Genomic DNA, 22,560 nt, shown 5'->3' with positions numbered 1-22,560 from the left:
GAAATAAAAGGACCTTTGAGAGTATAGAAAAACATCAATAAAAGCAACTACAGAGGTAAATATAAAAGTCAGTATTGTTGTATTTGTGATTTCTAACTCTTTTTTAATACATTATTTGAAATTCCAGTGTATAAAACAGTACCATAAATCTATGTCAAAAGGATCACAATGTTTAAAGATGTGATTTGTGACAAAAATAACATACATGGGTGGGAGAGCTATATAGAAGCAGAGTCTTTGTATGCTATAGAAGCTGGAGTGTATTAATTCAAACTGCTGCTGCTGCTAAGTTGCTTCAGTCGTGTCCGACTCTGTGCGACCCCAGAGACGGCAGCCCACCAGGCTCCCCTATCCCTGGGATTCTCCAGGCAAGAACACGAGTGGGTTGCCATTTCCTTCTCCAATGCATGAAAGTGAAAAGTGAAAGTGAAGTCGCTCAGTTGTGTCCGACTCCTAGCGACTCCATGGAATACAGCCCACCAGGCTCCTATGTCCATGGGATTTGCCAGGCAAGAGTACTGGAGTGGGTTGCCATTGCCTTCTTGGTATACTACCCACCAGATATCAATTAAATATAAAAGAAAGCAGTAACTTAGGAAATGAGGAACAACCAAAAAAAATAAAGACATATTAAAACAAATAACAAAATTGCATAGGTAAGTCCTTCCATACCAGAAATCACTTTAATTGTAAATGGTTTAAACTCAATCCTCAGGACTTCTCTAGTGGCATACTGGGTAGGAATCTGCCTGCCAATGCAGGGGACACAGGTTTGCTCCCTGGTCTGGAAAGATTCCACATGCTGCAGAGAGGCTAAGACCATGCACCACAGACCATGCACTGCAACTACTGAGCCTGAAAGTCACAGCTATTGAGCCCGCATGCTGCAACTACTGAAGCCTGCATGACTAGAACCCATGATCTGCAACAAAATAAGCCACCACAATGAGAAGCCCACACACCACAATGAAGAGTAGCCCCCCACTCACCGCAACTGGAAAAAGCCTGCACAAAGCAATAAAGACACATTGCAGCCAATAAATGAATAAAATTATTTGAAAATTCACCCTCCAAAAGGCAAAGAAAGATAGAATGGATCAAAAACAGAACTCAACTGTATACTACCTATGAGAGATTCACATTAGGTCCAAAGAAACAACTAGGTTGAAAGTGAAAAGAATGGAAAAAGGTATCCCATGCAAACAGCAACCAAAGAGAGAGCTAGGGTAGCTATACTAATATCTGGCAAAATAGAATTTAAGTACAAAATTGTTACAGGAGAATATATAAAGCAAATATTGACATACTTGAAGGGAGAAACAGTTCTATAATAATAGTTGGCAACTTCAATACCTTACTTTCAATAGTGAATAAGACATCCAGATAGAAGATCAATAAAAGAAATGGAATACTTGAACAGCACTATAAGTCAACTAGACCTAACCAACAAATACAGAAAACTTTACCCCAAAACAGCAAAATATACATTTTACTCAAGTATACATGGAATATTCTCCAGGATAGACCACAATTTAGCCTACAAGTCTCAATAATTTAAAAGAATAAAATCAGATGAAGTATGTTCTCCAAAAACAATGGAATAAAACTAGGAGTCAGTAACAGAACTGGAAAATTTATAAACTGGTGAAAATTAAATAATATACTCTGAAAAAAATCAATAGATCAGAGGAAAAAAATCAAAAGTTGATTTTTAAACACTGAGAGGAAGGAAAACCAAAACACAACATACCAAAACTTACGGGATGCAGCAAAAGCAGTGCTCAGAGAGACATTTATGTGTGTAAATGCTTACAATATTAAAAAGGAAGAAAGATATCAAATCAGTAATCTAATTTTACACCTTAAGAAACTAGAAGAAGAACAAACTAAATCTGAAGCTAATAGAAGGAAGGAAATAAAGATCTGAGCAGAGATGAGTGAAATAAAAAAACAGAATCAACAAAATCATAATTTGGTTGCTTGAAAGATAATCAACAAAATATGCAAATATTTAGCTAGACTAACAAAGAAGAAGAAAGAGAAGACAAAGATACTTGAAATGAGAAATGAAAGTGGGGACATTACTGCAAACTTTACAGAGATAAAAAGGATTATAAGAGAATACTATGAACAACTGTATGCTAACAAATTAGATAAACTATACAAAATGACAAATTCCTAGAAGCACACAAATCACCTAAACTGACTGAAGAAGTGGAAAATCTGAACTCATGTATATTAAGTGCAGAGATTGAATAAAAAATCAAAAAGCTTCCAACAAAGAAAAGTTAAGGTTATTTGATGGTTTCACTGGTGGTTTCTCAGTTCAGTTCAGTTTAGTTCAGTTCAGTTCAGTTCAGTCACATTCCTGTCTGACTCTTTGCAATCCTATGGACTATAGCACTCCAGGCTTCCCTATCCATCATCAACTCCCAGAGCCTATTCAAACTCATGTCCATTGCGTCAGTGATGCCATCCAACCATCTCATCCTCTGTCGTTCCCTTCTCCTGCCACCTTCAATCTTTCCCAGCATCAGGGTCTTTTCCAATGAGTCGGTTCTTGGCATCGGGTGGCCAGAGTATCGGAGTGTCAGCTTCAGCATCAGTCCTTCCAATGGATATTCAGGACTGATTTCCTTTAGAATTGACAGGTTGGATCTCCTTACAGTCCAAGGGACTCTCAAGAGTCTTCTCTAACACCACAGTTCAAAAGCATCAATTCTTCAGTGCTCAGCTTTCTTTATAGTCCATCTCTCATGGACATGACATTTAATGAAGAATTAACATCAATCCTTGTCAAACTCTTTCAAAAAACAGAAGAGGAGAGAACACATGTTGACTCATTCTATGAGATCCTGATACCAAAGCCAGAAAAAGATACTACAGGAAAGGGAAACTACACATTAATATGCTTTATGAATACTGATGTAAAAACCCTCAATAAAATACTAGCAAACCAAATTCAGCAGCCTATTAAAATGATTATATGCTATGACCAAGGGGGATTTATCCCAGGAATGCAAGAGTAGTTCGACATAAGAAAATCAAACAACCTAAATGTCCATTAATAGACAAATGGATAAAGAAAATGTGATACACACACATACACATACAAATGAATGAATACTACTCAGCCAAAAAAAGAAGGAAATCCTACCACATGTGAACTGAAGGGCATTATGCTAAGTGAAATAAGTCAGATAGAGAAAGGCAAATAATATATGATCTCACTTATATGTGGAACCTGAAAAAGAAAGCCCAAACTCATAGAAAAAGAAATCAGATTTGTGGTTACCAGAGGCAGCAGGTGAGGAGCAAGGGAATTGGATGAAGGTGGTCAAAGGCACAAATATCCAGTTATAAATAAATAATGAATAAAATAACATCAGACCAAGGAAAATTAGCAGGGATGAAAAGGGATAGAAAACAATGATAAGATAGTAAACATAATGACAAGAAAACATAGCAATCTTTAAATGTGGATGCACCTAACATCAGAGCTTCCAACTGTACAAAGCAAAAACTGATGGAACTAAAAAGGGAAACAGATAAATTCTCAGTTATGCTTGGAGACTTCAACACATCTCTCTCAGTAATCAAGAAAATAAGTAGATGAAAAATTAGCAAAGATATAGATTATCACTAATCAACATGATTAAATTGAAACTGATAGAATATTCAACCCAATAGTAGCAGAATACACATTCTTCTCAAGTTCACAACACAAAATTATCAAGACAGACTAAATCCTATGTGAAAAAAACAAATCTTAATAAATTTTAAGTGAAACCAAAACTGTTCTTTGAAAAGATCAAATTGATAAGATGCCAACAAGAATGACAATAAAAGATACAAATTACTAACATTAAGTATAAAAATGAAAAAAATAACATCAAATTAAAAATATCACTAAAGACTTCACAGACACTAAAAGGATAATAGAGGAAAACTATGAATAAATCTATGCTCATAAATTCTACAACTTAGCTAAAGTGGACCAATTCCTTGAATACCACAAACTATCAAAACTTACCCAAGACAAAATAGAAAATCTGAATAATTCTGTATCTACCAAAGAAAATAAATCCATAGTTAAAACCTAAAAAGAAATCCCTAGGCCTGGGTGGTTTCACTCAAAAATTCTACTAAACATTTTTAAAAACCCACTAATTCTACATTATCTCTTCTAGAAAATAGAGGAGGAACATTTCCCAACTCATTCTTTGAGGCCAGCACTGCTTGCCCTGATACCAAAACTAAAATATAAGAAAAAAAAATTATAGACCAATATCCCTCATGAACAAAGACACAAAAATCCTCAGTGAAATACTAGTAAATCGAATCTAATAATATATAAAAAGAATAATACATCATTAGCAATTAAGGTTTATGCTGTGATTTCAATTCTGTGATATTTGAAAATCAATCAATGTAACCTATGATATTAACAGATTAAAGGAATAAAACAACATGATTATATCCATTGGTGGAATAAAAACATTGGGAAAATTCAACATTCATTCATTAAAAAAAAGAAAAACTCAGCAAAAAAGAAATGGAAGTGAACTTCCTTACCTTGATAATCTATACAGATAACATTATATTAGTGAAAAGATGATTTCTCCCTTAGATTGGAAACAAGGCAAGGGTGTTAGTTCACTCATGACATTGTGCTTGAAAATCGTAGCCAGAACAAAAAGGCAAGAAGGAAAATAAAGATTGGAAAGAAAGGAATAAAACTGTCCCTACTTGCACATGACATGATCACAATTATCTAGATAAAAAATACAAAGAATATACCAAAAAAGAAGCGATGACAAATCTAGATAGCATATTAAAAAGGAGAGACATCACTTTGCCAACAAAGGTTTGCACAGTCAAAGCTATGATTTTTCCAGTAGTCATGTATGGATGTGAGAGTTGGACCATAAAGAAGGCTGAGCACCAAAGAACTGATGCTTTCAAATTGTGCTGGAGAAGACTCTTGAGAGTCCCTTGGACTGCAAGGAGATCAAACCAGTCAATCCTAAAGGAAATCAACCCTGAATATTCATTGAAAGGGCTGATGCTGAAGCTGAAGCTCCAATACTTTAGACACCTGATGTGAAGAACCAACTCACTGGAAAACACCCTCATGCTGGGAAAGACTGAGGGCAGGAGAAGAAGGGGGCGACAGAGAATGAGATGGTTGGATGGCATCACTGATTCAATGGATATGAGTCTGAGCAAACTCTGGGAGACAGTGAAGGATGAGGAAGCCTGGCACGCAGTAGTCCATGAGGTCACAAAGAGTCAGACACGACTTAGTGACTGAACAACAATTCAAAAAAAAATTCTTAGAATTAATAAGTGAGTTTACCAAGGTTGCAGGATATGAAGTCAATATAAATCAATCATATTTATATACACTTGTTGTTGTTCAGTTGCTAAGTCGTGTCTGACTTTGTGTTTTATATACATACACACACACACACATATATTACACTAGTAATAAACAATTAGAAACCAAGGGTTTAAAAAGGTACCATTTACAGTATTTGCAAAAAAAAATACAGAACTCAGGGATAAATCTAATAATAAAAAAGCATACGCAGGATCTGTATGCTAAAAACTATGAAACACTGATGAAATTTTTCAAAGAGTAAATATGGAGGAACATATCATGCACACAAATTAGAAGATTCAATATATCTAAGGTGACAATTCTCTTGCAGTCCTTGTGTAAAATGTTTCGGTGGTTCCCCAAAGAGTTAAACACAGAATTACCATAGGACTGAGTAATTCTACTCCTGGGTATATGTCCAAGAGAAATGAAAACATGTGTCCACATAGAAACATGCACACAAACATCTATAGCAGCGTTATTCATAACAGCCAAAAGGTGGAAATAACTCAAATGCCTATCTGCAGATGAATGGATAAACAAATGTAGTATATCCATACAATGAAATACTACTCAACCATAAAAAGGAACAAAACACTGATACATCCTATAACTTGGATAAACCTTAAAAACATTATGGTAAGTGAAAGAAGCCAGACACAAAAGATCACATACTATATGATTACTACTATATCATATATCCATAACAGGCAAATCCATATGGACAGAAAGCAGATTATTGGTTACCAGGGGATGAGATGAGTGGGGACATGAGACACAATTATTTAATGGATCCAGGATATTTTTCTGGGGCCACGAAAATATATTGGAAACAGAGAGAGGCTGTGGTTGCACCACACTGTGAATGCACTAAATATCACTGAATTGTAAACTTTAAAATGTTTATAATTATATATTTCATGTTTAATTATATATATATGTTTAGCTATATATTTCACCTTGATAAAGAATAAAGATCACAATTCTCTCTGAATTGATCTATGTAGTTAACATAATTCCAACCAAAATCCTAGCAGAAATTGTTGTAGACTCAGACAAACTGACTCTTAAATTTTATGGAAAGACAAAATTGAAGACATTGTATTACTTGATTTTAAGAATTACTATAGGGCTTCCCTGGTGGTCTAGTGGTTAAGAATCTGCCCACCAATGCAGGGGACACAGGTTTGACCCCTGGTTAGGGACGATCCCACAGGCTGCGGAGCAACTAAGCCCAGGTGCCACCTATTGAAGTCTGCGCACCTAGAGCCAGTGCTCTGCAACAAGAGAAGCCACCTCAATGAGAAGCCAGCACACCACAACGAAGAGTAGACCCAAATCTCCACAACTAGAAAAAGTCTGTATACAGCAACAAAGACCTAGTGCAGCCAAAAATAAATAAATCTTAAAAAAAAAAAAGAATTACTATAAAGCTTCAGCAATCAAGACAGTGAGGTTTTGACAAAGAGATTGATAATGTAGATCAATGGAAAAGAACAAATCAGAGACAGAATCACACAAATATGGTCATTCCACTTTTGACAAAGGCACAAATCCAAGTCAACAGAAAAATAAAAATTAAAAATCGTCTTTTCAAGAAATGGTGTTGGAACAAGTGGACATCCATATGCCAAAAAAAGGTTCACCCAACCTAAACATCATACGTTATGTGAAAATTTAGTCAAAATGGAACACAGATAGAAATGCAAAACCTAAAACCATACAGTTGTTAGGTTAAAAAAGGAGAAAACTGCACCCTGAGTTTACAGAAAGAGTTGTTAAATAAAAGCATAAGCCATGAAAGATAAAACTGATAAATTAGACTTTCTAGAATGTGAACATGTTTAAAAAAGTCATAAGAGAATGAAATATAAGCCACAGAGTGGGAGAAAATATTTGCAAATCACATACCTGACAAGAGACTTGAATCCAGACTATATAAAGAACTTTCAAAGCTCAACAGTTAAAGAACCTAATTTTTTAAAAGGCAGTAGTTGTTCCAAGTGTCTGTTTAAAGACATTTCAAAAAAGAGTATATGAGTAGCAAATAAATGCATGAAAAGATGTTCAACATAATTAGCCATTAGATGAGCCACAAAATGAGATATCACCACACACTTATTAGGATGACTGAAATAAGTGTACTAACAATACCAAGTGCTGATGAGTATGCAGAACAATTGGAACTCTCACATATTGCTGGTGGGAATGTAAAATGGCACAATCACTGGAAAACAGTTTGGCAGTTTCCAATAAAGTTAAAGCATCTACTGCCCACACTGTTCAGGAATCCCATTACTAGGTCTTTACCCTAGGGAAATTCATGTTCACCCAAAAGCCTGCACACAAATGTTTACAGCAGCCCAATTCATAATCACCCAAAGCTGTAAACAATCCAGTGTCCTTCAATGGGTAAATTGATAAAGAAACTGTGGTAGAGGAATTTCCCTGGCAGTCCAGTGGTTAGGACTCTGTGCTTCTACTGCAGGGGGCAGGGGTTTGATCCCTGGTCAAGCAACTAAGATCCTGCATGCCACATGGCTCACTCAAAATAAACAAAATGAAACTGTGGTAGATCCATACAATTCTTCAATAAAAAAAGAACAAGCTATCAATATGTGACAACATGGATAAATCTTAAAGGCATTAGGCTAAGTAAAAGAGGTCAGTCTCAAATATTACATACTGTATAATTCCTTTATACAACATTCTGGCAAAGGCAAAATCACAGTGATGAAGAACAGTGGTTGCCAGGAGTTAGGGGTAGAGGGAGGGCATGACTACTAAGGGGGTTGTGTTCTACTCATTGTGGTAGTAGTGGTGATTGTGGTGGTTACAAGAATCTAAGCATGTGTATATCAACAAAGCCAATTTTATTTAAAGGTTAATTTAAAAAATAAAATTAAAAAAATATTTTATCAAAAGGGCAGACAGACTGAAAATAAATGAACAGAGCTTTCAACTCAAGATGTTGTACAAAGTACATTAAGAAAAAGGAATAAAATAAAACCAGAAATTGAGTGCAAAGTTGCTTCAGTCATGTCTGACTCTTTGCTATCCTATGGGCTGTAGCCCAACAGGCTCCACTGTCCATGGGATTCTGCAAGCAAGAATACTAGAGTGGGTTGCCGTGCCCTCCTCCAGGGAATCTTCCTGACCCAGGGACTGAAGCTGGGTCTCTTTGTCTCTTGTATTGGCAGGTGGGTTCTTTACTACTAGCACCACCTGAGAAGCCCCAAATACAGTTAATTTTAAGACAGAAATATCAATTCTAAATCAGCAATTGTATTAATGTAAATCACCATTAACAAATTAAGAGAAAAACTATGTGTTTATATCAAAAGGTGTCCCCCCGAAATCTGATAAAACCTAATTCCACTCCAGATTTTAAAACAAACAAAAACTTCTCTAACTAGATAGAGATTCCCCTGAACTTCATGAGAGTAGTCTACCAGAGCCCTACAGAGCCCTATATATTGATTGGACAAACACTGGCAACATTATTGTAAAGTCAGAAACAACATAAGGATGCCCTTACCACCTGTAATAAAACTAGGAAAATCTAGAGGTATGAATACCAGGGATAACTGTGTCCTCTCTCCAAAATTCATATGTTGAATTCCTAACTCTTAGTACTTCAGAGTATGACTGTATTTGGAGATAAGGCTTTGAAAGAGGTAATTAGCTTAAAATGAGGCCACTAGGGTCGGCCCTAACCCAATCAGACTGCTCCCTTTTTAAGAAGAGATTGGGATATACAGAGGGACAACAGGAGCCCGTATGCACAGGGGATGACCACGTGAAAATGTAGCAAGAGGGAGATCATCTGCAAGCCAAGGTGAGTCCTCAGGAGAAAGCAACTCTGCTAATAATTTGATTTTGGACTTCTAGCCTCTAGAACTGTGAAGAGAATAATTTCTATTGTTCTGTGGGCTTCCCTGGTAGCTCAGCTGGTAAAGAATACACCTGCAATGCAGGAGACGCTGGTTCAATTCTTGGGTCGGGAAGATCTCAAGGAGAAGGGATAGGTTACCTACTCCAGTATTCTTGGGCTTCCTTGTTGGCTCAGATGGTAAAGAATCCACCTGCAATGTGGGAGACCTGGGGTTGATCCCTGGGTTGGAAAGATTCCCTGGAGAAGGGGACAGCTACCCAGTCCAGTATTCTTGCCTGGAGAATTCCATGGACAGAGGAGCCTGGCAGGCTACAGTCCATGGGATTGCAAAGAGTTGGACATGACTGAGCGACTTTCACTTCACTTCACTTCCAGCCATCCAGTCTGTGGTATTTTGTTATGGCAGCCCTAGCAAACTAAGATAGGGGACATAGATCACCTACTTCAAGAGCCCAAGATAATTACCTGAAAAACTAACAGAACTAACAAGAGCATAGTAAGGTAACACAGGAACAATATAGAAAAATCAACTATTTTCCTGCATACTAGCAATCGCCAATTGGAAAATATGATAGATAAAAAGGGCCACTAAGATCTAAATGTAAGACCAGAAACTATAAAACTCCTAGAGGAAAACATAGGCAAAACACTCTCCGACATAAATCATAGCAGGATCCTCTATGACCCACCTCCCAGAATATTGGAAATAAAAGCAAAGATAAACAAATGGGACCTAATTAAAATGAAAAGCGTCTGCACAACAAAGGAAACTATAAGCAAGGTGAAAAGACAGCCTTCAGAATGGGAGAAAATAATAGCAAATGAAGCAACTGACAACTAATCTCAAAAATATACAAGCAACTCCTGCAGCTCAATTCCAGAAAAATAAATGACCCAATAAAAAAATGGGCCAAAGAACTAGACATTTCTTCAAAGAAGACATACAAATGGCTAACAAACACATGAAAAGATGCTCAACATCACTCATTATCAGAGAAATGCAAATCAAAACCACAATGAGGTACCATTTCACTCCAGTCAGAATGGCTACGATCCAAAAGTCTACAAGCAATAAATGCTGGAGAGGGTGTGGAGAAAAGGGAACCCTCTTCCACTGTTGGTAGAAATGCAAACTAGTACAGCCACTATGGAGAACAGTGTGGAGATTCCTTAAAAAACTGGAAATAGAACTGCCTTATGACCCAGCAATCCCACTGCTGGGCATACACACCAAGGAAACCAGAATTGAAAGAGACATGTGTACCCCAATGTTCATCGCAGCACTGTTTATAATAGCCAGGACATGGAAGCAACCTAGATTTCCATCAGAAGATGAATGGATAAGCCATGGTACATATACACAATGGAGCATTACTCAGCCATTAAAAAGAATACATTTGAATACAGAGTGAAGTAAGCCAGAAAGAAAAACACCAATACAGTATACTAACGCATATATATGGAATTTAGAAAGATGGTAATGATAACCCTGTATGCGAGACAGCAAAAGAGACACAGATGTATAGAACAGGCTTTTGGACTCTGTGGGAGAGGGAGAGGGTGGGATGATTTGGGAAAATGGCATTAAAACATGTATAATATCATATAAGAAATGAATCGCCAGTCTAGGTTCGATGCAGGATACAGGATGCTTGGGGCTGGTGCACTGGGATGACCCAGAGGGATGGTATGGGGAGGGAGGTGGGAGGGGGGGTTCAGGATTGGGAACACGTGTACACCTGTGGCAAATTCATGTTGATGTATGGCAAAACCAATACAATATTGTAAAGTAAAAAAAAATAATAAAATTTTTAAAAAAGTGCCATTTTCAATGGGAACCAAACTATAAAATAAAATACATAGTAAAAAACTGAAGAAGAGATATACAAGAAAGCCTGAATAGAGACAGACCGTGTCTGAAGACAAAAGGACAAGATGGCCTGTTTTGTGACTATTCAAAGGTAAATGGCAGAATGACACCAATGTCATCTACAAGTTGCACTGGTTCAAAAGCAATTTTCCCTGGCATGTTGTTTTTAACCAATCAGTGGTAAGTTTTCTCACATTTCAGAGAAAACCTATATATGAAGATCTACATATAAAAGCTAAAAATCCTGCAATAGTGCCTCCTATCAGGAAGGGCAAATGGTGGCTTTGTTTTCTACAAAATTAAGTGCCAGTGGGCGAGGAGGATGGTGGAAAGTGCACATGAAGAAGTTGTGAAGACACTTCTCCCTGTGTCTAAAACTAACAACAAAGACTGCTGATGATTAAGCTCTAGATCAGATTTTAATTTAATGAAGTTGCTATCTATCTTGAGCAAATACCCTCAAGAACCTACTTCTAAAAGAAGCCCAGGCAGAGTTTAAGGCTACAAAGGATCCACTGATTACCCAGTACAATACTGGGTGCAAATGCAAATTGGTTCAAACTGGGCAAGAATTACTTAAGGTAATCTTATTAAGGTTAGTTCCCCTAAGCCTAACTTATTAAGGTTAGTTCCCCTAACCCTAATCCTATTGGTCAACGTGATTGCCAAAGGTAGGATGAGTAGCCAGGGAAACTTGGCAACAAATTAAGACTAATCACAGTTCAACCCAGAGATAATGGGCTTGCTGAACATCCTTGTTCTCCTCAGGTCCAAAGCAAGTTCTGCAGAGGGGATTTGCCCTACCAGACACAAGGCCTGTAGTAACTAACCTATAAGGTAGTGCCACAGGAATGGACAAATTGGTTTTATGGAACAGAGTATTATTAATAACATCTAACACACAGCACTTATTATGTGCTGGGCAATATTCTAATTGCTTTATGTATGATTCATTTATTCCTCACAACAATCTAAGAGGTAAGTACTATTACCACAGAGAAGTTATTTAGCTTGCCCAAAGTAATATAGCTATTTAGGAATAGAACTGGGAATAGAGCAGAAAAACAAATTCAGGGAATTCCTTGAAGTCCAGTGGTTAGGACTCTGTGCTTTTACTGATGAGAGTATGGGTTCAATCCCTGATCAGGGAACTGAGATCCCACAAGCCACTCAACACCCCATCCCCTAAAAAAAAAAAAGAAAGAAAGAAAGAAATCCACACATATAAGGAAATTTAGTTTAAGACAGAAGAAGAGCTTCAAATCAGGGGATAATTGATGAACCAGTCAATAAATGGTATTGGGGCAAATGACTATCCGTGTGGAAAATAATAAGTTAGATTCTTACCTCCCACAATTCATAAAACTTAATTCCAGAAAAAAAACTAAAATTTTAACTTCTATATACTTTTTAGGTGAAAATAAAAGAAATTTTCTTACCAAAACATAAAATACAAAATGTTGATAAAGACAACTCTGTAAAAACTGAAATCTACTACACACAAAGATACCATAAGTAAAATTAAAATACAAGCAACAGACTAAAATATTTTTCAACATTTGCAAAATATATAAAAAACACTCCAACAAATTGAGAATATATAAAGAATTCTCATAAATCAATAAAAAAACTAACATTCTAAAAATGAGTGAATAACTGAGTAATTAATTCACAGGAAAGGAATAAGGAGAAGTCAGTAAATATATAAAACAAACTGTGACACCAGTTTTTGCCATCAGATTGGCAAAAATTAAAAAGGCTGATAACATCCACTGTTGGTAAGGCTGTAGAGAAACAGGTATTTCTCATACACTGCTCATATACTGACCTTTGTGGAGGGAATTCAGCACCATTAACATTTATTTTGTATATACCCTTCAACTCAGCAGGTCTAGCTACCTTAGAGAAATGCTAACTGGCACATGAAAACAAAAGGTTATTTACAAGAATTTTCATAACACTAAAAATTAGAAACAACCTAAATGTTAACCAGTAGGGGACAGTTAAACAAATGATGGTACACCTATGCTTCAGACTACTATGCCACAGGTAGGTCTCAATGCATTGAGGAAGTAGACCTCTACATACTGATGTTGAAAGAAATCCAAGCAAGTTGTAGAACCACCTACACACAAAACAAAACTATACCTCTATTTATGTCTACAAATGGGTATAAACACAAAAAATTAAAAGGTATACTTCACACTGATAATAAAGGTTACCTCTGGATAACTTCCTCAGAGAGGGGAGAACGTTAGTCAAAGGGAATTTTTGCTTTCTCTGTCCTACTTTTGGTCAACAAGGATTACTTTTTAAAATAATGTTAAAACGAAAACCTACAACTCAGTTGCACTATTAAAAAAAAGTGCTTTATACACTGCATACTCAATACATTTTAGTTTAAAAAAGGAGTCATCTATTAAATGTGAAAAGCCCACTAAAAAGTCATCATATACCTTTGCAAGAGATGAACTGAACAACACATAACACAAATGATACAGGTAATGGAAGTAAAGGGGCTTCCCTTGTGGCTCAATGATAAAGAATCCACCTGCCAATGCAAGAGACATGGATTCGATCCCTGGATTAGGAAAGTCTGCTGGAGGAGGAAATGGCAACCCACTCCAGTATTCTTGCCTGGGAAATCCCACAGACAGAAAAGCCTGGCAGGCTACAGTCCATGGGGTCGCAAAGAGTCGGACACGACTGAGCAACTAAACAACAAATGGAAGTATAATAGGCAAGAGGGAAAAAGAGTCACCTGCAGTGACAACTGGACAATGCTAAAAATGGATAATAGCTACCATTTAAAAAATTATTTATTTAAATTTGGCTGTAGGGGATCTTCGTTGTGGCAGGTGAGATCTAACTCCCTGACCAGGGATTGAGCTCGGGCCCCCTGCATTGGGAGCATGGAGCCTTAACCACTGAACCACCAGGGAAGTCCCTATAATAGCTATCATTTTTTGAGGGCCTCCCATAAGCAAGACACAGTGCCAGGTAGTCTGTACATCAACTTGTGAGACACACCCATTTTACAGACTAAGAAAATACAGCACAGAGAAACAGTATCAGGCTTATGGCCAGGCCTTTGCTCACTACAGACTGTCCTGGACTGGATTTGGGATTGAGATTGGGGCTAGGGGGGAGCCCTCCTGGCCTTGACTCCAGTGCTCAGCTGCCCTTACTATACTCTGCATCCTTGAAGCATGCTCCCAAGCTGTCCTGTTCATCAAGACTGGCATTCTCCTCTTCCTCCTCGCTTTCGGTTTTCCAGTAGGCTGGCCGCTTGATGGGGCGCTTCCCTGGGGTGCGCTGGGAAGCAGGACTGCTAGACACTGTGCCTAGCCCACTGTTGGAGCTCGTGCTGCTTCGGTCCTGCCCCCCAGTCCACCAGGCCTGCAGGCTGGAGGTAGCTGGTGAGGATGATGAGGACTGCAGGTTGGCCATGCACAGCATGCCTTGGATAGCCTCCTGAGTGCTGGGAGAGGCAGGAGCCTCGCTGTAAGGGACAGAGAAGAAATGCTGAAGGAGTTTCTCTAGTTGTCTGAGGAAACTAGTCATCAGAATAGTCAGGGAGGAGGGACAAGAGCTGCCTGGGTCAAGAAAGGAACAAGCAGGAGAGAATTATCCCAAGTGAAAAACAAGAAACCAAATTAAAGATCAAAATAGTATCAAAGACTATTTCCATAAAAAGGCCAGTCCTTCTTGACTGAAATCTCTCCATAGACAGCAGGCAAGGTGGCAATAACAAGGGTGCACCTCCCTTCCTATTCACACATGCCACATTCTTTTTTTTTTTTTAAGGAAAAAAAAAAAAACAACCAAGATCCAGAAAAGGCCCAGCTCTCCTTCCATGCCTCTTCTGATTTCCAAAGAACCCCAAACTCACTGTCCTTGAAATCTGTACCTCCTTTCTAAGTCATATCTTAAATATCTCAGGACAGATTTCATGTCTACTTTACTCTTTCAGCCCAAATGCCCTATATAATTCTTTGTCCCTTTAAATGACTCAATTAATATCTACTGATTGGCTGACCTAGCCAAAGGTGGCAGGTGGGGGTGTGTGTTGTCTGATCACCTAGAAAGGGGAGAACAAAGCTAGTACTCACGTGAGGGCAGCATAGTCAGGTCCCCCCACCTGCCTGCTGGCCTTGAGCAGATCAAGAATTCCACCGGCTCCACTCCCATTTCCAAGCTTGCCTTCGACCCCTTCTACAAGGTCCTCATCTGTTGTATAGTCCTCCTGTTGGAGAAAAGGGATATCACCTCAGCTGCCCAGGCCCTAATACACGGTTGACACTAATATCTTCTGAGCACCAAGTATCTACCAAGCACTAAGCAGAATATTTGTTTTTTCATCTTAGTCTCTGAAGCATCTTTGTGAGGCAAGTACTAACTCCCATTTTACAGATAAGGAAACTAAGGCTCAGTGAAGTTAATGTATGTAAAGTCACAATCAGATATTCCAAATCAGATACTGTTTCTGCTACATCACACTGCCTTTTAGTCTACTCTATATTAAAGATTTTTAAAATATTTCAACTAAAGTATAATCTTCCATTTATATATTCAGGAGCACTTAGCATACAATCTTTCACTTTATAAATATTTTAGGAACTGAATGCATAGGATGTCTCCCCCAACCTCAACTAAAATGACAAATCATATTCTGGTTCTGTAACCAGAACAAGCAGAAGATAAGAAACAGGGAAGGCTCCTACCTCAATGTCAAACTCAACTTCTCCTGGTTCACGAACTCGATTGGGGTCAGAGCAAGGCTTCGCACGAGGCAACTTTCGGGGAAATTCTAGAAAGCAATAGAATGTACTTACCATGAAGCTAAGGTTAGTATCTGAGCCAAATACCCAGGGGAAAGAGAATAAAACTAATTTTCCTGAAAGTAATGACCACAGATAAGTAATTTAAGGAGGTAAGGAATTAGTTCATAAATTAATCTCTAGAGCAAAGAAAGCCTACAGAGCTGGTAAATCAGAAAGTCAACAAGCTTAGGCCTAAGGTCTTGAGTCTACTGAAGGGACCAAAACCAAACTGAAATGGGCAGGGCAAGAAAGAAATAGAACAAGTACACACTTGGTCTTATTATCAGGGTCGCCTTCTCCTTTCCCAGTCTCTCATCAATCTGCAGTTCATCATCTGAATCCAAGTCCAATTCATCCTCCATCACCTGTTCTGACACCACCCTAGCCTTGTCTGCCTTCTTCACGATCTTGGCTCGCCGAGACTTGGATAAGTTCTTCACCCTCTTGGTACTGGAGAGAAAGTGAAGGAGAACATAAAAACAGTCTCACACAAAGGCAATTCTCTCCAAATTGTTCTATAGATTCAATGCAATCCTATCTAATCCATCTAGTTTTGTGGAGATTAATAAACTGATACTAAAATGTATATGGGCATACAAAGGCTATGGCCAAAACAATTTCAAAAAAGAACAAAGTTGGAGGACTTATACTACTCAATTTCAAAATTTACTATAAAGCTACAGTAATCAAGGTAATATGATATTGGCATAAGGATAAAAATGAATGGAACAAAACTGTGAATCTAGACCTAAATCCTTAAATTTATAGTCAACTGATTTCTGACAAAGGTGCTTAGGCAATTCAGTGGAGAAAGAATAGTCTTTTTAACAAATGATGCTGAAATAAGTGGATATCACATGCAAAAAAATGAATGTGAACTCTTACCTTATATCATACACAAAAATTAACTAAAAATGGATCATATATCTAAATGTAAAAACTAAAACTATAAAACTTCTAGAAGAAAATGTAGGAAAATATCTTGTGGCCTGGGATTAGGTAAAATTCAAAACATTTGTGCTTCAAAAGATACCATTAAGAAAAAGAAAAGACCAGCCACAGACTGGGAGAAAATATTTGTAAATCATTTATCTAGAAAAGGATGTGAATCCAGAATATTTAAATAACTCTTAGAACACAACAAAGACAAAATGAATTAGAAAGTAAGCAAAAGATCTGAACAGACATTTCTCTAAAGTTGATACATAAATGTCCAATAATCACACCAAAAGATGCTCAACATCATTAGGGAAATGCAAATTAAAACCACAGTAAGATACCACTTTACATCCATCAGAACGGCTATAATAAAAAAGATGGGCAATAATAAGCATTAGCTAATATATGGAAAAACTCATAATTGCTAGTGGGGGTGTAAAATGGTAGATGCTTTGGGATAAATTTTGGCAGTTACTTAAAAAGCTAAATTTTATTCCTAAGTGAGAAACAAAAACATAGCATACACACAAAAACTAGCATACAAATGCTCATAAGCACCATTATTCGTAACAGTCAAAAAGCATAACCAATCCAAATGACCATCAACTAGAGAATGGACAAAGTAAATGTGGTAGATCCACACAATGAAATACTATTCAGCAATAAAAAGGAATGAATTAATGATACAGTCTACATTATGGATGAACTTCAGAAACATGTTAAGTGAAAGAAGAGAGACACAAGAGACTATATTTACATAGGAAATAAATGACTTCCATTTACATGAAGTATCTAAAAAGGCAAATTCATAGTGATAGAAAGATTACTGGTTGCCTGGGTCTGGGGAAGAAAACCAGGACTGAATGTAAGTGGATATGAGTGATCTATTTGATGTGATAGAAATGTTCCAAAATTGGATTGTGGTGACAGTTGCATATTCTTTAAATTTACTAAGAGTCATTTAATTATACACTTAAAAAAGGTTAATTATATGATACGTAAACTATATCTCAAAAAATGTGTTAAAATATATAAAGTAGAAAGAACTCAAAAGTAGCTTAAATCTTAATAATTCTACCACATATGGTAAACAATGTTAACCAGTACAAACTGCTCAAATAAGCCTTATAAGTCAAGAGAAACAAGTTTTTGGTGAGTATACATTCAACGAATAGTCATTTGGTGAACTGGCTTTTAGTGAATTAGCTGTTTTCTACCTCAAAGGGTTGCTGGGAGGATTAATGAGCTAATGTAGAGACTGACATATAACAAGAGACCCAATGGTAGCTAATCTTATAGTTCTCTGGGTCTCACTTTCCCACATTAGTAAAATAGGGATAACAACACTTACCCCTAAGGGTTGTTGTAAGGGCTAAATAATGTATGTAAATTGCTAACATAGAGTCTGACACAGAGCAGCTGCTCAATAAATGGTAGCTATTCAACCTTCATCTTTTATTAACTTCTAACTATGAAAAACGTCAAACATAAAAAAATATTAGAAACTCCCATGTATCTAGGACCCAGCTGCTACTGCTAAGTCACTTCAGTCGTGTCCAACTCTATGTGACCCCATAGACGGCAGCCCACCAGGCTCCCTCGTCCCTGGGATTCTCCAGGCAAGAACACTGGAGTGGGTTGCCATTTCCTTCTCCAATGTATGAAACTGAAAAGTGAAAGTGAAGTCGCTCAGTCGTGTCCGACCCTTAGCGACCCCATGGGCTGCAGCCCACCAGGCTCCTCCGTCCATGGGATTTCCCAGGCAAGAGTACTGGAGTGGGGTGCCATTGCCTTCTCCGAGGACCCAGCTAAGTTTCAGCAATTATCAACATACAGCCAATCTTGTTTCATTTGCACCTCAGCTCCCACAAAACATGGCACTACTCTGGAGAAAAGATCAGACATAATAAGTATCATATCATCTGTAAATATTACTGTACCTGGACTCCCTAGGTTCACTTAGCAGCAGCCTCTAGCAGGTGGGAGGAAGTACTAGAAGCAGCACAAGGAATACTGATGAGGAAAGGGAAAACATCTCATGTCCTTAAAAACCATTACAGGCTGGAACCTCAGGACTCTCAACTTTCTCTTCCCCAGCAGACCAACCACAGGTTCTAGACAAAGGCAATGCTCAGTCTATCTTATTCTTGAGAAACTATGTTCTCAAATCACAAAGACAGCTCTGCTGCTTTCAGAATCTGCCCTGCCTTCACACTCCCTTTTCCTGTATTTCCCAGCCAGGTAGACTTACTATACTCACCCTTGAGATCTGAAAACAATCTTTTCCTACAAAAAGGCTATTAAGGTATCCTTGTCCCTCGTGTTCCTACACTGTTCATACTCTATACTTAGCTCTTGACTGCTCCTGTCTGGTGTTCTGAGTGTCAGGAAAATAACTTTTACCATCTTCCTCTGCCTCCCTACATGTTTGAGAATTTCTGACAACCTAGTTAGCTTCTGGCCATACCCACAACTATCATCATCATCACCACCACTGTCATCTTTCATTTTCAACTTCATTATTATATTTGTAAAAGCAACCATTTATTAAACATTTACTATGTGCCAGGACCTGCAATAAGCACTTTATATACATTACTTCATTTAGTCCTCCAACAACCCTAAGATAATTTTTATCTATAGAACAGATAAAATGAAGACAGAGAGATACAGATATGTTAATTAGCTTGCCATAGGGAATATGTGTCAGAGCTGGGATTCAAATTCGGGATTGTCTGATTCCCAAGCTCCAGTTTTTTGTTAAAATGTGCTTTTATTCTTTCAGAAAACAGTCTGCTAAAAATTATTTTAAGAAAACTAATATATATTCACTGTACAAAATTCAAATGCTTTTGAAGTGAAAATTTCCTCTCTTGCCTCCCCTATCCTACTTTCCAGAGATAACTACTGTTACAAGTTTGGTGTGACAAGCATAAAATATATAACAAATATTGATATATTTATTTGCGTGAATGTGTATAAACATCTCTGGAAGGAAAGCACTGACATTGGTCTTCCATGTGTGCAGAGGAAAACTGGAGAACAGAGAAGGGTGGGAGCAAAATTTTTTCATATGTATTCTTTCACACTTATTGAATTTTAAACTGCATACATTTTAAACCTCTTTTAACAAGTTAAATTAAAAATAAAGTCAAGGGACTTCCCTGGTTGCCCAGTGGTTAAGAATCCACCTTGCAATGTAGGGAATTCAATCCCTGGTCAGGAACTAAGATTCTACATGCCACAAAGCCACATGCCACATGCCACAACTACTGAGCCCATGTGCCCTGGAGCCTGTGTGTCTCAACTTGACAGCATACATGCTGCAACTACTGATACCCGCATGCTCTGGAGCCCATAGGACACAACCACAGAGCCTGCACATCATAACTACTGAGTCGCTGTTCCCCAACCAAAGATGCTACATGATGCAACGGAGATCCCACATGCTGCAACTAAGATCCAATACAGCCAAATAAATAAATATAAAAGACTGTACATTACTTTTTTACATACACACATATGCATACATGCCTTTTTAAAAAATTAAAATGAACTATTCCCATATATTATCTTGCAACCTGATTTTTTCACTTAAAATGTATCTTGGAAATCTTTTCACATCAATAGCTACTAAACTCATTCTTTTTAAGTTACACAGTATTCTATTCCATAGATGTACCATAATTTATCCAACCCTTATTAATGAACGCTTCCAACTATTTACTATTACAATGATATAGTGAACACTGAATATTTCTCTTTACATACCTGGCAAATATTTCTACAAAATAAGTTCCTAAAAACTGAATCACAAAAGGTATATAAAAAACTAATGCTCTTATCCAGTATACTATACTACTTCCTATTCTTGCCAACAGTTCTGATCCACTGACTTGCTGAAATTACTAGAACTTATACAAAATTTTTCTCAGAATTGCCAATTAGTTCCAGACCTCTCCCCTTACCCACTCCCAGCACTACCGTGGTTCTCTGTACTAAGCAATGCTTTCTGATAATATCTGGGTATTTCCCCAAGTACAGTCCCTCCCTCACCCATGTCCCAGCCCCAGGTCCCAATTCCATGCCTTGCATATTGCTACCAAAAATCCCAGCATCTCTGCTTCTTCTTCCCACCTCACCTGCCATTAGACATCAATAGGGCCAGCGGGCCCTCATTCCCATCGAGGTCCAAGTCTGGTGAGTCATCATCTGAGTCATTCAAGCAGGTGCCAGTGATGTTGAACTGCAGGAGGAGGAGGCTCAGTTGTCACCTGTCTGGAACTCCCATGTGAATCAGAATAACCAGTTCCCTCTGGTTTTACTGGTAGAGTTCACTATCAAAACCACCTGAACCAAGGTCTTCAACTATGCTGTCCCCCCATCCCCAACCCAAATGATCACAAGAGCAGAAGGTTGAGAATGTATGGCTGGCTCAGGGGAAACCTATCAATCTTGCAAAACATGTTCCTTAAAAGGAGGGTGGAGCATTTTCACATGCCCATGGAGGGTACCACAATCTTTAAGCAAGGTGGGGCCCTGGAGGAGGACTTTTCTAAAAAATCTGTTCAAGACTCCAACCTGCCACTCATATACCATGTACTCAAATATCATTTTTATCCTAGTATTTCAAGATCAGCTCAAGTGTCATGTTTTCTGAGAAGAGCTCCTGACCATCATCCCTACCCAGATACAATCATCCCCTCCCCTGTGTCTCAGGGTCCCACACTCACCCTTAATTGTGGCATCCACATCTCATTGCACTCATTTCTTTTTATGCCTATCTTTCTCACTAGCCTGTTGGCCTCTTGAGGGTTATTGTCTGCAGCAGCTATCACAGTGCCCAGCATAGACAAGGTCTCAATAAATGCCTGTTAAATGAGTGGGACTGGTAGCCAAACACCAGGGGCCCTAAGGGAGGTAGGAAGACAGGAGAGCTTTTCCTTTTGATACTCTGCTCTTCCAAGGGACCCAAAAGGGTTGGGCTGAACCCATTGGCCAGCACCCACCTTTGCTTTCTGGGAAGAGCCTGTCTTCAGTGCCTGATGACTGTATGTATCCATGAGATTATAGCTCAATTGGCCAGCAGGCCCCAAGGCTGAGCTCTCCTTGCCCTTTCGCTCTGCCTTCTTGAAGAATTCCTTGGGCTTCAGGCCTTTCTTCTTTGAACCACTTTTGGAGGGCAGTGACAGCCTGGACATGGATACTGAAGTGGAATGGGCTGGCCTGGTTAAGGGAATGGAGCCGGCTGGGAAGATCCTCTGCAGCCCAAAGATATTGCTCGTCTTCCCAACGTTCTGTTGGAAGATATCCTACAAGAGTGTTAGGACATGAGGGGTTAGAGCTTACTCAAGGGTTCTCTCTACACTAAGAGCAGAGGTCTGTTCATGGCACTGGTGGTACTGCCATGAAGGGGCTTAAGATGCTCCACATAGGCACTTATGCACACCCTAGTTTTTGCACAATAAGTCATCAAGAATTTACCGGGTGGCATTTCTTTACCCAGCCATTGACGAGTAAGAAGACGAGCAGAGAAAAAGCCCAGCACTACTATCAAAATTGGAGAGAAAAGACTCCAAGAGCAGCTGACATGAGACAGAAAATAATTGAATACTAAAATGTGTGGTTCCAACTCTAAGGACTACAGGAT

The 22,560-nt window shown here is 38.3% G+C and overlaps 1 protein-coding gene across 7 annotated transcripts in view; it reads right to left on the bottom strand.

Moving 5' to 3' along the window:
* The window catches only part of PHF8 (PHD finger protein 8), a 106,805-nt gene that overhangs the window by 22,002 nt on the left and 62,243 nt on the right, over positions 1 to 22,560 (bottom strand). For 2 of the 7 annotated variants that reach the window (XM_070291612.1, XM_070291611.1), the window contains exons 13-18: positions 21,920 to 22,222; positions 21,053 to 21,156; positions 16,243 to 16,421; positions 15,873 to 15,958; positions 15,261 to 15,394; positions 14,337 to 14,650 (exon numbers count right to left, since the gene is read on the bottom strand). In XM_070291612.1, the coding sequence (XP_070147713.1) occupies positions 14,337 to 14,650; positions 15,261 to 15,394; positions 15,873 to 15,958; positions 16,243 to 16,421; positions 21,053 to 21,156; positions 21,920 to 22,222 (1,120 nt within the window). The remainder of the gene's footprint in view (positions 1 to 14,336; positions 14,651 to 15,260; positions 15,395 to 15,872; positions 15,959 to 16,242; positions 16,422 to 21,052; positions 21,157 to 21,919; positions 22,223 to 22,560) is intronic. The other 5 variants (XM_070291614.1, XM_070291615.1, XM_070291616.1 and 2 more) reach the window with 3 other exon arrangements.

Source organism: Ovis canadensis, chromosome X, assembly GCF_042477335.2.
Source record: "Ovis canadensis isolate MfBH-ARS-UI-01 breed Bighorn chromosome X, ARS-UI_OviCan_v2, whole genome shotgun sequence".
In the NCBI taxonomy this organism is placed as follows: Eukaryota; Metazoa; Chordata; class Mammalia; order Artiodactyla; family Bovidae; genus Ovis; species Ovis canadensis.
Note: the sequence above shows the minus strand (reverse complement) of the source record. Positions and strands in the feature narration are given on the sequence as shown.